The 13,551-nt window shown below is 57.8% G+C and overlaps 1 protein-coding gene and 1 pseudogene across 2 annotated transcripts in view; both read left to right on the top strand.

Moving 5' to 3' along the window:
* TENT4A (terminal nucleotidyltransferase 4A) overlaps positions 1 to 2,936 on the top strand; it is a 44,731-nt gene extending 41,795 nt beyond the window's left edge. Inside the window, exons 12-13 of one of the 2 annotated variants that reach the window (XM_053202272.1) lie at positions 406 to 570; positions 2,414 to 2,936. In XM_053202272.1, coding sequence (XP_053058247.1) covers positions 406 to 570; positions 2,414 to 2,605 — 357 coding nt within the window. In that variant the 3' untranslated portion in view covers positions 2,606 to 2,936. Of the gene's footprint in view, positions 1 to 405; positions 571 to 2,410 lie in introns of both variants that reach the window. The other variant, XM_027073191.2, reaches the window with a different exon arrangement.
* A 5,376-nt stretch (positions 2,937 to 8,312) lies between these two features.
* On the top strand, positions 8,313 to 8,498 carry LOC113594947 (uncharacterized; annotated as a pseudogene).
* The last annotated feature ends 5,053 nt before the right edge of the window (positions 8,499 to 13,551 follow it).

Below are 13,551 nucleotides of genomic sequence, written 5' to 3'. Positions count from 1 at the left end.
GGCCAGCCTTCCCCAGCACCCCTTCACAGGCCAGCGCGCGGCCTCTGAGCCTGTGTTGGGGCGGGGACTATGCTTCAGCTCTTTCCAGAGATGCGAGGGGTGGTTGTCACTCTGATGACTCATTTGTTACATTGGTGTTTGGTCTTCCAGGAAGAGCAAAAGCTTTTATGACTTGGCCTCCCGGGCAGACTTCATACTGCAAATGCTGTTTCAGAATGTGAAGTATTCTTGCGGCAAAACAAAGTCTTGTCAGGTGATAGGAAAACACAAACAATGTTCGTGAACCTGTTTGCCAAGTGCTGTTCCAAAGTAGCGCCCTCCCTTCTCGGGCTCAGCATGACAACTGGGACCGTGACCTCTGTCGGCTTGCTGCCTCGCTGATGTCTCTGCTCCTTCTGTTCCTAGACCAGGTTCACGATACCTCCACCGACCCTCGGGGTGGCCCCTGTCGCTTGCAGACAGGTTGGCGTCGAAGGAGCTCCAGCGTTGAAAGCCGTTCACCACATGTCTTCCCCGGCCATTCCGTCCGCGTCTCCCAACCCGCTCTCGAGTCCTCACCTGTATCACAAGGTAGGCCACCCCCCTTGCTGGTGGTGCCCACCCACGCAGGTCTGTGACAGGCCGGGGCTCCATGCTTTCTCCGCCTGAGACAGGGCTCCACAGAGATGCTCTTTACTATTTATTTACTCTTATGATTCTTTTAAGTTTGATTATTTTGAGAGACAGAGGGAGAACGAGTGGGGGGGAGGGGCAGAGAGAGAGGAAGACAGAATTCGAGGCAGGCTCCAGGCTCTGAGCTGTCAGCACAGAGTCCAACGGTTGGGCTCGAACTCATGAACTGCCAGATCATGACCTGCGCTCAAGTTGGATGTTTAACTGCCCCACAGAGACGTTCTTTAAGGTGGAATTGTTTTCTGATAATCCATAACAAAATGCATGTTTGCTTTTGTTTGTAATGAAAGAAAAGTATTAAGATATTTCAAGTGTGATATAGTTTTAAGCATCTCCCATAATTCTTTGATTGAACCTGTTAGCATAAAACTGAAGTTGGAAAGAAGGTTGAAAGTGGGGAATATTTTGTTTTCATGTTCATTTGTTAATTATATGCCAAATGCTTTGGATTTCAAGAAGCCAGTGGTACAATCCAGAACAAATGCTGGCGTGGCCCAGTGCAAGGTGTCGCCCTGTGATCTCACCCCCCTTCTTTGTGTGTGCGCCCTGGGGTGGAGAGGGGCCGGGGCGCGCTGGGAGGGCCTGCATCTGACCTGGTTTCACTGGGGTCCCTGCGAATGCTCATGTCCGTTCCCCTGTGGCTTCTCCAGATGCTGCACGTGAGAAACTTGGGTGATGGGAAAACAGGGCATCATCAACTTCGCATGCTCTCAGAGCGCCGGAGTGTTTCCGAGAGCAGGCGTCTGCCCGTGGGAATGAGGGTGCAGTGTCCCCAGGCGAATGTCCCCTGTCTCTGAGGATACGGGGACACTCCCCTCGATTACTCCAGTCAGTTCCTCTGATGCTTATCTGATCGTATTTTGCCAGTGAATTTTTGATGCTTAAGGTCTGGCTCTTTGGAGCTAGGTCATTAAGTCCTGACTGGTTTTTCTATTTGGGGCCGAGTAATAGACATTCCTTCCTGGATTTACCCATCCTGTCACAAGGGGTGTTCATGGCACCCCACGGGCATCACGCTGCCCTGCTAGAAACAGGGTGAAGGGACGACTTCGAGAAGGGAGGCACCTTCGTGAGCCTTTGCTTTGCTTGGCTTTACTTCCCACCCCCTGCTGCTTGTTTGCTGCGACACTCCTGACCGCGGGCATGTTTCCTCCGCTCTGCTTTGCGTGGAGCTTCGGGCGTAGGAGCGCCAAGCGCCGGCCACGGTGTGTCCAGCGTCACACCCCCGGGGGCTCAAGCCCCCAGCCTGCTGGGCACAGAGCTCGTGCACGTGTTCCAGAATTTCAGAGCCAAAGCGGAGGAAAAAAGCCGAGGGGCCCCTTAGTTCTGTGGACACATAGGACCAGTTGGAAGTGTGGTGCTAACATCTTTGGGCGGGAATGTGTGTGGTTTGACCCGGGTGGGTCGCCGAGTGGGCATGGGACTTCCCGCCTCACATGTAGTGGCCGACGTGACCTGGAAGAGGCGACTTTCTCTCAGCTCCTCCACATTTAGTGTCATGGGGACGCTGTGCGTGCAGCGGGGACCAGACTGCTGCGTGGCCGCCACGGGCAGCCTGTGTGCGCCATCCCCGTGCACGGGCCGGGCCGGGTCTCCAGCCGGGGCGGGGGGGGGGGTGGGGGGGAACGTGGCTTGGGGGACGCTCCGCGGCAGCCGGGTGGGGGGCGTCCCGTGGCCGTGGCGCCCGGTGACTCCGGGGCGGCCTGTGACCCTGCTGTCGTCCCCTCTGTCTCTCCAGCAGCACAGTGGCATGAAACTGTCCATGAAAGGCTCGCACAGCCACGGCCAGGGCGGCACGTACGGCTCCGTGGGCAGCGGAGGCGTGCGGCCCCCTGTGGGCAACCGGGGCCACCACCAGTACAACCGCACCGGCTGGAGGAGGAAAAAACACACACACACGAGGGACAGCCTGCCTGTCAGTCTGAGCAGATAATGGCCCCGACGGCGCCTCCCGGCCCCTGCTCTCCGCAGACTCACGCCGGGCGGCCTCGCGCCCGGCCGGGAACTGAGACCAGCATCCAGCACGTGGGCCGGGCCCCTCGGGGCGCCCGCCGCCGCTCACTCTGCATGTTCCTCGTGTGGTGGTCGCGTCCATCTTCAAGAACAGCTCCCTGTGCTCGTCTGTGAAGCCTTACTCGGCGCGGACGCTGTCCTCCGCCTGCCCGGGCGTCTCCCTCGGCGCCTGGGCGGGCCTGGACGGGGCCTGCAGGACACGACGTCGGCCTCGGCGCTCCTCGGCAGCGGGTCTGGCTCCCTCGCGGTGCGGCTGTTTTCGTGGTGCGTCTGTCGGAGCGACAGAGGCTGACCCCGGTCTCGTGTCCTCCTCGGCGGGCGGGGCGGGGAGGCCGCCATCGTCTCACTGCCCTCACGCTTCGTGTCCCGTGTCAGAACTGTTTTTCTATGTAAATACTGAAAAGTTATGATTTGTGCAATAACTCAGATATTTTTATTTAATTCATATTTTCACATAAGTTATATTTAAGGGAGGAGGTTTTTTTTAAACAAGCTTAGGTCCTTTCCCGAGTCGCATTTTCTAAGTTGGGTTCATCGTGTCGGCTGGTTGTCTGATGAGCTCCGTTACCAACACCGCGAGTGAGGGGCTCGGGGTTTGTTTTCGTGTTTTCCTTTTGGTCAGACGCGGGCGAGGCCTCTCAGCGCCCAGCGGGGGAGCCGAGTGGCCCCGGCGGTTCTCGGAAGCGGCTCGGCCCCCAAGCCCTCTGACCAGCTGCCCGCCGGCCCTGCCCTCCGGCCCGTCTGTTGTCTCGCTCTGACCGCAGAGCTTAACGTTTTGGTTTTTGGTTCTTTTAAAGTAGACAACAAATCCAGCATTTAAAGTGCCAGAACTTTCTAGGGGGAGAAAGGGTTGTCACATTATAAAATCCTAAAAAAACAAATGTGAACTTTGAGATGCTTCCGTCAGTTTTAGTAACGTGGCCTGTAAGGATGGGTCTGGTGAATATCAGTACGGACAATGGTACCCAGTTTTAGGAATGTGGAGAAAGGAATTATGTTGATTCCATTGAGGAATCTGTATAGCAGTATGCCTTCGTTCTGTTAAGAGCAAACCTATGAGGAGTCCTTCAGCTGCTCAGTGCACCGTGGGGAGTATTTTTAACGTATTGCAGGAGAGCACAGCCCAGGGGTGGGGCCGGGGGCGGCTGGCGCCCGACTGGAGAAGCCTACAGGCGTAGTACGCGGGCGCAGTCTGCCGCGGCGGCCACTGTCCTTGGCCTTGTTCTCAACAAGAATATGTCCATCCTGCCTAACCCTGAGTTTTCGGAGCACCACAGTTGTCCTGGGTGTTGTTGGCTGCATCTCAGAGGCCGTCTGAACCCCCAGTTCTAAAATGGGGGTTCCGGCCCTGCTGAACACTACAGGTAGGCTGGTCTTTGAAGTCCACTAGTGGAGAACGTCGAGTCGCGAGACTTACTGCCATGACACCTGATCGATGTGCCGAGTGGGCGCTCTGGAGTGCGGCCTGGTGGTGGGGCCCCAGGGAGGGCGGCTCCGCATTGTTGCGGCCGGCCTCGGACCCAGGACTGGCTCACAGCACCGTCGAGAGCTGGGGCTGTGGGCTGTCGGGGTGGTGGGGGGGGTGGGGGGGCGGCGTTCCAGAACAGAGTAGCACATGTCTGCAGTTCTTGTTGATCGAAAGTTATCAAAAATATTTAAAGATATTTAAATTGTGAATCTATTGATAAAGAAATATTTATAAAAACTGGTACGTAGGCCTGTACTAATCTCCGCACATTAGCAATATTGACTGTAACCCTATATCAAGGAGCCACCGCGGGGCGAGGGCCCCGGGGGGTGTGCATTTTAAAGCTCGATTCGTAGACACAGGCGCCACACCCCGTCCCCGTCATGGTGAACCGAATGAATTGGCCTGGCTACCACTGTGGTCACGCGCTACAGGTTGAACAAAACGATATCATGTTTCGATTTTTTTTTGTGTGTGGACAACAATGTGGAAGCTAAAATTGACATATTTTTATGTAAAGTTTTTCTATTCTTTGATTTTTAATAAACTTTGGAAACCAGGTGGTGTCTGTGTTTGAACGTTTGCTTTCCTTTCAAGAGGAGGGGGAGCTTCTCTAAGTTCATATCCCTGAACTTTCTAAATAGAGCAGCGAAAAATTATTTTATCACTGGTTCAGGAAATCGGAATCCAGCCGACGTGCCAGGCTGTGCGCAGAAGAAATGGGGCGGAAAGGCAGTCTGCGCTCGCATTCCACGCCAGCCCGGCGGGTTCAGGAACGCCACTCAAACGACGCTATTTACGTGCCGTTTCTGACAAGGGGATGTGGGATACCACTGCGTACTGATAAGACTTTCCAGTGAAACGCGTCCGTCTCCGTCTCTCGTAGGTCAAATTATATCACTCAGAAATAACACATTTGAAACAGCCAAACAGAATGTAACTTAAAATGTGACACATTTAGAACTTACAAGGAAGTATCTAAAAATTGTTACAGAGCAGCGAGTGTCAGCTGCAGCCCCCCCCCCCCGCCCCCCCGCCGCCCCCCTGCGTGGAGTGCGCGTGCCAGAATCCTCAGCCACAGCCTGGTACAACCCTCATCCGCTCCTCCCTTCCACAGAGGTTTCGAGGGTGCTCCAAGCAGGTGCACCTGAGTTCCAGCAAGGCTGCAGAAACCCCCAGAAAGCAACTGATGTGCCAGATGTCACTGTTGTGGCTGGAGGCAGAGTGACAGGTGTGTCTGCGAACAGGACCGACCAGGAGAGGGCTTGAGCTGGGTTAGGGTTAGGGTTAAGGAGCTGGCGCGTTGGTGGCACCGTAAGAGGCCGGTGGCCGGGAGCAGGTGCAGAAGCGGAGGCTAGAGGGAGGTGAGCCGGGACGGACGGGAAGTGGGAGGGCTTCTAAGTCACTGTGGCCGCTCATTGGAGAGTGGGCAGGAGGAGGACGTTGAGGTGGCCCGGGTGAGCAGGGGTGGCCGCGGGCAGCTACGGGCAGGTGGGATGGGACCGGCAAGGCCACCTGATGGACTGGGCAGGGTGGGAGGGCAGTGGCCCCACACCCCTGGTGGGTTTCTGCCCACGGTTCTCTGAAAGGCGCGATCTGCAGGAGCCCCCGGCCTCTGGGAGAAGCCCGCTCGATTGGTGGGTCATGCCTGTGAGCCCGGGGCCTCGGGGAAGGGGATGGGGAGACTGCAGTTACCTGAAACGTAAGCACCCCCACCCCACCCCAGTTGGGGATACCTGCATCCACTGTCCTGTGACGGCTTCAGGTCGGTCACCTGCAGGTCACGACAGTGACTCCGTCCGCGGGACATCCCACGATTCCAAATTAGCTCCCTTGTGGCCACTGCTCCGTGACCGCCTCTTGGAGTTGCTTGGGGCCTCGTGTCCTCGCTGTCTCTCTCCCAGGTTCCTGGCGTTCCGTGTGCAGCGCGGGAGGTGGGACCTCTGCCATGCAGACAGACCAGCCCACGTGCGCACGGTTTGTTGCCCTCGCCCTGTGATGATCTTCCTGAAACTTGGGAGAGGAGAAGGGTGTGCTATCGGTATTTGCTAAGTGGCAGAGTCCTGGCCTGTCGTGGGGTAACTTACATGACCAGAGGAGGCTGCCTGAGAAAGGATGAAACACAACAGCCCAAACACCCCACAGTTGGGGCTAATTCGTGTCAAGAATGGCTTGAAACTCGGTTTCCTCGCTGTGCTTCCACAGCTCCGTGGGGGTGGGGCAGTTCAGAAGTCATTTGTCACGAGGCACCGTGGACAAAGCTGGCAGTTCCACACACCTTTAGTCTCCGGGCTTCAGTGGGTCCCGGGCAAGGGCCAGCCCACGACTTACGAGGCCCTGGAGTGAACTGCGGGCAAGATCAATAGACACAACTTGGGTTCTTGCAGATGCTGCGCTCTCTGTCCGTGACCTCTGAACCCGGGTATTTGAGGCACTGACAAGTGTTACAGGTCACACGAAGGTTCTCTTGTGGGTCCTTTAAAGTTTTGGTAAGAAGCGGGTGGCTCGCAGATTTCAGTTCTTCCTGCCTGAATCTCCCAAAGTCCCGAGTGTCTCCACGGTGATGGGTGTGGACGGCTGTGGCCAAATGCAAGCCTACTCAGCAGATGTGTGCTCGGCTCCAGGGGAATCACGAGAGGGTTGTGAAGACGGAAGGGCTCTGGAGCCTAGCCGGGGCAGCTCTGCCCTAGGTGAGGACACTGAAGCCCGGCCCTGGGAGCGGGGTCTCGGGGCCACAAGGCAGACCTGAGGTGGGACCGAAGTGATGGCACATCCTGACTGCGGCGGGCGGGGGGATGGGGGGGTCTTCACAAGCAGCGCGGCCACCCTTCTGGTCCTCCGGTGAGCTTAGAGCCGCTGCCCGGTTTGGGCAGAAAAACCTCCACTTCCATCATTGAGTCCCGTGAGCTTCCAGACTGTGGCCTGATCTGTGGCTCCCTGTGGACAGCTGGCCCGGACGGTGGAAATTCTCATCACGCAGCAGCAACCAGTGATGAGAGCCGCCCGGCTTGATGTGTTTCGATGGTGAGCCTAAAGCCTCCTGGCTCGTGAAATGTGGAGGTTTGCCGTCGGCCTTGGCCTTCGCGGTCGGCGTTTACGCTTACCGTGCGGGTCCTCGCCAAGGCGGGCTCTGGAAAAGCACGCTCCAAACCCAGCCGGTAGTTGTAGCTCCATCTTGACTCGCCCGGCTTCTGGCAGCTTCTGCCGTCTTCCTCTGTCCCTGGCGCCTCCTCCCCTCCCTCGGCCCCTCTCCTGGTACACGCAGGTGTGGGACACTGGGGCCTCCGGCCAAGGCCACACAGGTGGGCCTGACGCTGAGAGGAGGCCGACGTCATGAGCACTTGGTGGGTCGGCATGGCTGGGGCACTGGGCCTGGACCATTCATGGACGTGAGCTAATGACTTCAGGGGCCTGGCACGCCGTCACCACCCCCGCCGCCAGGGCGCAGGGGTCCTTCCCACCTCCAGAGGAACAAACCGTGGCACAGACAGGTTAAGCGCCCTATGTGCCGCTTTTCGAGAAACTCAGATGGGCGGGGTCCACAGAGATCAAGGTATAATGAATGGTGCTGAACTCTGTCTGGAGTACAGATCAAAGCAGTTGGGGTGTTCGGGGCTGGCCTCCCTCGCTCTTCGTGTCCTGGATTTTTAGCTCGTTGCGAAGTTTCAGAAGACCCCAGGGATAGGTCTGGTGCCGGGAAGGGGGTCCTGCCTGAGTTTGGGAGGCCCTGACACCCTCGGTCTCCACCTGTGTGTCCCATGTCTCTTGGAGCGCCGAGCGAACGTCGGCGTCCTCGGGGGCAACCTCGTCCTCCATGATCTCTGTCCACCCTTTCTGCGATGCGCCCCTTCGCCCACGTCACGTGGGTCCCTTCTCCCCCCAGAACCACCTGAAGGGGTCCAGAAGGATTGTTTTTGTCTCTTCTGGTGTTCAGTCCTGGAATCATCACTGGCCAGTTGATCTTCTCTTCCTTTTGACATCTGCTATATCATGGCAAGAAAGTGGCATTTCCTTTTCAATTTCATCTTCCTAATAGATCACGAGCCTTCTGGAGGCGGGGGGGAGGGGGGGGGTTGTACGCGCACGTGCGAGCATGTTGCTCCCAGAAGGCGCCACCCAGAAGTTGCCTGAGATGCTCACTGGTTTATTATGAGGACGTAGCTTTGCGCAGTGGCAGTATCGTAGCCAATGGGGTTTATCCGAGGCGCGATTATCGCTAATTGAAAACTATTATGGGGACGTGGTCACGCTTCCCTTGCTTCCGTTATTACATACCAAAGAAAGTCTGGAACAAACAGACAGCAAAGCTTTAGTGAGTGAAAATGTTTTTCACGTTACCAAAAGCAGCAGCAACTAGATTTAGGACTCAAGGTGCTTTTTTTTTTTTTTCTTTTATGGAAAATTGGAATCCAAATATGAACCAGGATTTTTATTCTAATTTTTTTTAATGTTTATTTTTGAGAGAGACAGATAGAGCCTGAGCAGGGGAGGGGCAGAGAGAGAGAGAGGGAGACCCAGAATCCGAAGCAGGCTCCAGGCTCTGAGCTGTCAGCACAAGGGGCTCGAACTCACAGACCCTGAGATCGTGACCGGAGCCGAAGTCGGACGCCCAACCGACTGAGCCTCTCAGGGGCCCCTGAACCAGGATTTTTAAAATACCAAGTCCTCCTTTTAGCTGTGACCGGAGGGTGGAGTTCGGTGTTTCGACAGTGTGCCTGCCGCCATCTGCCCTGGAAGAAGGAAAGCTGAAGCCAGGAGGGAGCCACATAACGGCCGACGCTTTGTTTTGGCTTTATCGGGTTCCTGGATGGGCTGTGTCCGCCGACAGGTGTCCCCCACTGCCCGCTGCTGCCTGCTAGGGGGGCGAGGGGGTGTCAGGTGGGCATCGCGGTCTCCCCCCCCCTCCTGCCCCCTCCCCACTGCCGCGGCCTTCCAGAAGCTCTGGCTGCTGTCTCCCTGCAGGGAAGAGAGAGGGCGCCCTTGCCTCACTGGTAGGCTCCCTCAGCCCTGCAAACCTCCACACCCCTCCCTCCCTCCCTGGCCACAGGGCTCACTCACCCCTGGCCAAAGGGTCCCCTGAGGGTGGGTGGGTGCCCCCCCCCCAGGTGGGCTGTGAAATAAGTTAATATTGGAAAGGAAACCATGTGCTGTGGTGAAAAACAAGTACAGGGAAATCAGGCTGCCACTTTTTTTCTAGAACTGAAAAAAGGAAAAAGGATCTGCAAAATCCTAAGAGTGAGGAATTTCTGAGGACTCCAAATCCACTCTACCACTCAAACCAGCAAACTCCGCCCTGGAGGGCGGTGGGTTTTATGGCCACAGCTTCACAGATTCATTATGCCGCCCTTATATTTATTATCAAAATCTATAACTGATTTGTTATAAATACTGAAGAAATTACAAGAGTTATGAAGCCAATTCCCTTTTTGCTCCTTGTGCTACTGCTCTTCAAGGCCCTAAAAATGGGGCCTGTGGACTCGGATGTGGAGACCTTGGCGGGAAAGGGCTTCTCTTCCAACTGGAGGAAGGGATCTGGTGAGATTCCCTCAGGTTAGCAGTGCAGTCATTGACTCACGTCCACAGACGGTTACATCTGGCGAGATCCAGGCATGGAGTCTTGTCCGGGCGGCTGGATTCAGAGGTGCGCAGAAGGAATCTGCCTGCCAGGGCCTCCCGGCGTGACCAGCAGGGACTGGGCTTGGAGCAGCATGCGGGGAAGCGTTAAGAGACGCGCGCGGTCCTTAACCATTCCCAGGGGTCACCTCTAAGCCCCTGTGATGTCCTGCCCGACAAGGGCGTCTCTGTTTATCCGGGGCTCTGGGCCCTGACAGCTGTCAGGCGGGCAACGTGATTCACGGGGGCCGCGGGGCCCACTGCCTCGGTTTGACCTGCAGAGGGGCTGAAGCCTGAGAATTGAGGTCGGCCACGCACAAAATCCCTGGACCCAAGGCTCTGGGTGAGCTTCCCCGTCTGGCAGTGCTCCACCTGTGTGGCCACGCGTCCCTGCTGTGAGAATTCAGGGCCGTCCGCACAGCTCCCCGGAACGGGCCCTTGGAAGCTTGTGCGCCGTCTGTCCTGGGCTCGCCCCTCGAGGCTTTGCTGGTTACGGCCCGTATCCTGCTGCCGTCGTAAACCCCAGTATCTCAGCATTTCCGAGTGCTCTGAGTCTTTCTAGCAAACCACGGAAACCGAGGGGGATTTGAGGACCCCAACAATACTCCGGGGGCTGCTATTCGCAGACGGGGCTTGAGGATGAGGGCAACAGAGGGTATTCAGCACGGAACACGTTCCTGCGTCGCGTTCCTGGTCCCGCTGCTGCTGGGGGGCAGGGCCAGGCTCCAGGGACGGGGGGCGACGGAGGGGATGTGCGGGGTCCCACTGTCCTCAAGAGCCATCCACGGGCTTCCTTTGTAGTGACGGGCATGCGCACAGGAACTTCCTGGGTGGGGGTCTCTCATTTGCGGTGCTGACAGCAGGTGACCAGGTGGGTGGGGTGCAGTTTGTGGACTCAGAGGTTGGGGTGCACGGCTCTTGCTCCTCATCTTTGGAGGAAAAACTGGAGAGCAAGGTGGCCTCGTGCCCCCCTCACCTCCCCCTGCCTCACCTCCCCCCGCCTCACCTCTCCCCCCCGCCCCGTCTCACCTCCCCCCACCCCACCTGGGCCCCATCTCACTTCCCCCACCTCACCTGACCCCACTTCCCCTGGGCCCCACCTCAGGTCACCACATAGGCCACCCGCTCGGCTGCTGGCCTGAGTCCTGCCCCCAAGATGTTAGGTCAGTTTCCTGGGGCCACTGTAACAAAATATCACAGACCGGGCGGCCTGGACGACAGACCTTCATTGTCTCACGGTTCTGGAGGCCTGAAGTCCACGGTCAAGGGGTCAGTGGGCTATTTCCTTCTAAGGCGCCTGGGGAGAATGCGTTCCAGGCTACTCCCCTAGTCTCTGAGGGTTTCCTGGCCATCTCTGGCACCCCTTGGCTTGTGGACACTTCACCCTGTCTGCCCGCACCTGCACATGGCCTTCTCCCTGTGTGTGCGAGTCTGTGTCCACATTTCCCCTTTTTATAAGGACACCCGTCAGATGAGGGGCCTCCCCTGCTCCAGGGTGACGTCCTATCAGCTAGTTACATCCACAACAGCTCTATTTCCAAATAAGGTCATGGTCCAAGGTACTGGTTAGAGCTTCAGTGGGAGATTTTGGGGGGGATTTGTGGGGGCAGGTTCAGGCCCGTAGCAGCTGCCCGTGTCCTCATCCCCCAAGCCTGTGACGTTGCCGTGTGCAGCAAGGGAGACTTTGCAGATGTCATCAGTTAAGGAGCTTAAAATGGGGAGACTGCCTGGGATGACGTGGGTGAGCCCTGACTATAATTACAAGTATCCTACGGGGTGGGGGGAGGTAGGGGGAGGTCTGACGACAGAGAAAGAGAAGCCAACGCAGTGATAGAAGCGGAGATCAGAGTGACGTGGCCACAGGCCAAGGAATGACAGCAGCCACGTGCAGCTGGAAGGGTCGAGGGGCAGGTGTGACCTCCGGCCCCTCAGAAGGAGCCGGCCCTGCCTCAGCGCTAACCTGCGAACTGAGTTTGGACTTCCGGCCTGCAAAACCGTGTGGGGAAAGATCGGTGTCATTTTGAGCCACCACGTCTGTGACCATCTTTTACGGCAGCTGCGGGCTGACACGTCACCCCTCGGGCTTCCTGAGGCGGGAGGAAGGGCCCTGGGCCTGGCACTTGTGCCCTTAAGTCCTTTTGCTCGCGCTCTTGGTTCACAGGGAGACGCGGGGGCCTCCCGGAGGGGAGAAAGTGCTGACGTGCGCTTCCTTAAATTAGGTGAACGTGGCACCCTGTTGTGCAGGGCAGTGAGGCCAAAGCCCTGGGGACAAAAATCACTCACAGCTCCGAGCACCTAACTGGCCTGGCCTGCCGTCACAAGGAGGTCAACCCAGCACGCGTCCTCCTTTGGGAGGGCCAGGCTTCAGGGGGCTCTGAGGTGACAGAAGGGACACGGCCCAGCTCCTGCCTCACTTCCAGGCCTCCGGGGGCGTCGCCCTCACACACGCAGATGTCCCACATGGTGACATCTGCGACCTCTCTCAGCACGCGCATGGGGACAGACACCAGAGGGGCTCGGAGGGGAGTGAGCCTCTGGCCGCCACTCACACCGTGTCAGGAGGCGGTCCTGGTGCCCCCCGCGGCCTGGACGCGGGAGTCACCCACGTGTCCAGAATAGCTGTTCAAGCCGAGGTCTTGGAAATGCTTTTGCGTGGTGACAGGGCGCATGCTACTGGTCAGCATTCCTAACACGCGCTCCCCAAGAAACAGACCACGGCGCACGTCCCCTCCAAGGGCTGGACTCTGCTGTGGGGGGGTACCATCTTGCTTTTCCCTCTGTTACTCTTGGTTGGTGCCCACATGCATGGGCAGGGGGCTCGGCATGGCAGGGTCAGGGTCAGGGTCAGGGTCCGGGGTTGCTTGCACTGGGGACGGCTGCCGGAGGCTGAGCCCCACGTGACTTTGGCCCACCTCACTTTGGTCAGTGTGCAGCCTGACGCTGGGGGCTACAGGCTCATGGGTACGTTCTGCTCCGCTGCCGTGGGCCCCGGATACTTGATGTTCGCGTGGGGTTTGGTGGGGTTTGTGGTGGGGGGTTCACAAGCCCCGTCCTGGGAGGGCCCCGGCTATCTGGGGGCGGCGTCTCCCTTTGCGGCGTTGGAGGTGAGCTGTGCCTGGTTCCCCGGCTGCTCCTGTGTCTCTGGTGCAGCTACAACATTAAGGCCTCCAGGGACAGCTGCCGGGGCTCTCAGAGCTTTTCCTCAGCCAGCCTGGGGAGGGATGGGCACAGTCCCTGGTGTTCCCAAGGGTGGTGACTGGAGGGAGCCCCAGCTTGCTGAGAGGGCCAAGCATGGCGGTGTGCTGTGGCCGTGAGAGCTGGTGATGTGACTGGCCTGTGCCTACACTGGTCCGGGCAGGGCTGTGGGGATGCTGGCATCCACCCCACCCCCAGGCCCGTGGTCTCTCCACGATAGCTGGGAGCTCTTGTCTTTGTCCACCTGGAAGCACTAATGAATCTCCAAGACCCATCCAATGTCACCTGCATGAAGCCCACCTGCCCCCAGCCTGACTCTTGCAGGCAGATTGATGACTTAGAAGAACTGCACAGGGGGCGCCTGGGGGGCTCCGTCGGTTGGGCGTCCGACTTCGGCTCAGGTCATGATCTCACGGTTCGTGGGTTCAAGCCCCGCGTCACGCTCTGTGCTGACAGTTTGGAGCCCGGAGCCTGCTTCACGTTCTGTGTCTCCCTCTCTCTCTGCCCTTCCCCTGCTCGCACTCTGTCTCTGTATCTCTCAAAAATAAATAAACGTTAGAAAATTTTTTTAAAAATTAAAAAAAAAAAAA

The sequence above is a fragment of the Acinonyx jubatus genome, chromosome A1, assembly GCF_027475565.1.
Source record: "Acinonyx jubatus isolate Ajub_Pintada_27869175 chromosome A1, VMU_Ajub_asm_v1.0, whole genome shotgun sequence".
In the NCBI taxonomy this organism is placed as follows: domain Eukaryota; kingdom Metazoa; phylum Chordata; class Mammalia; order Carnivora; family Felidae; genus Acinonyx; species Acinonyx jubatus.
This window is presented reverse-complemented; position numbering and strand designations above follow the sequence as displayed.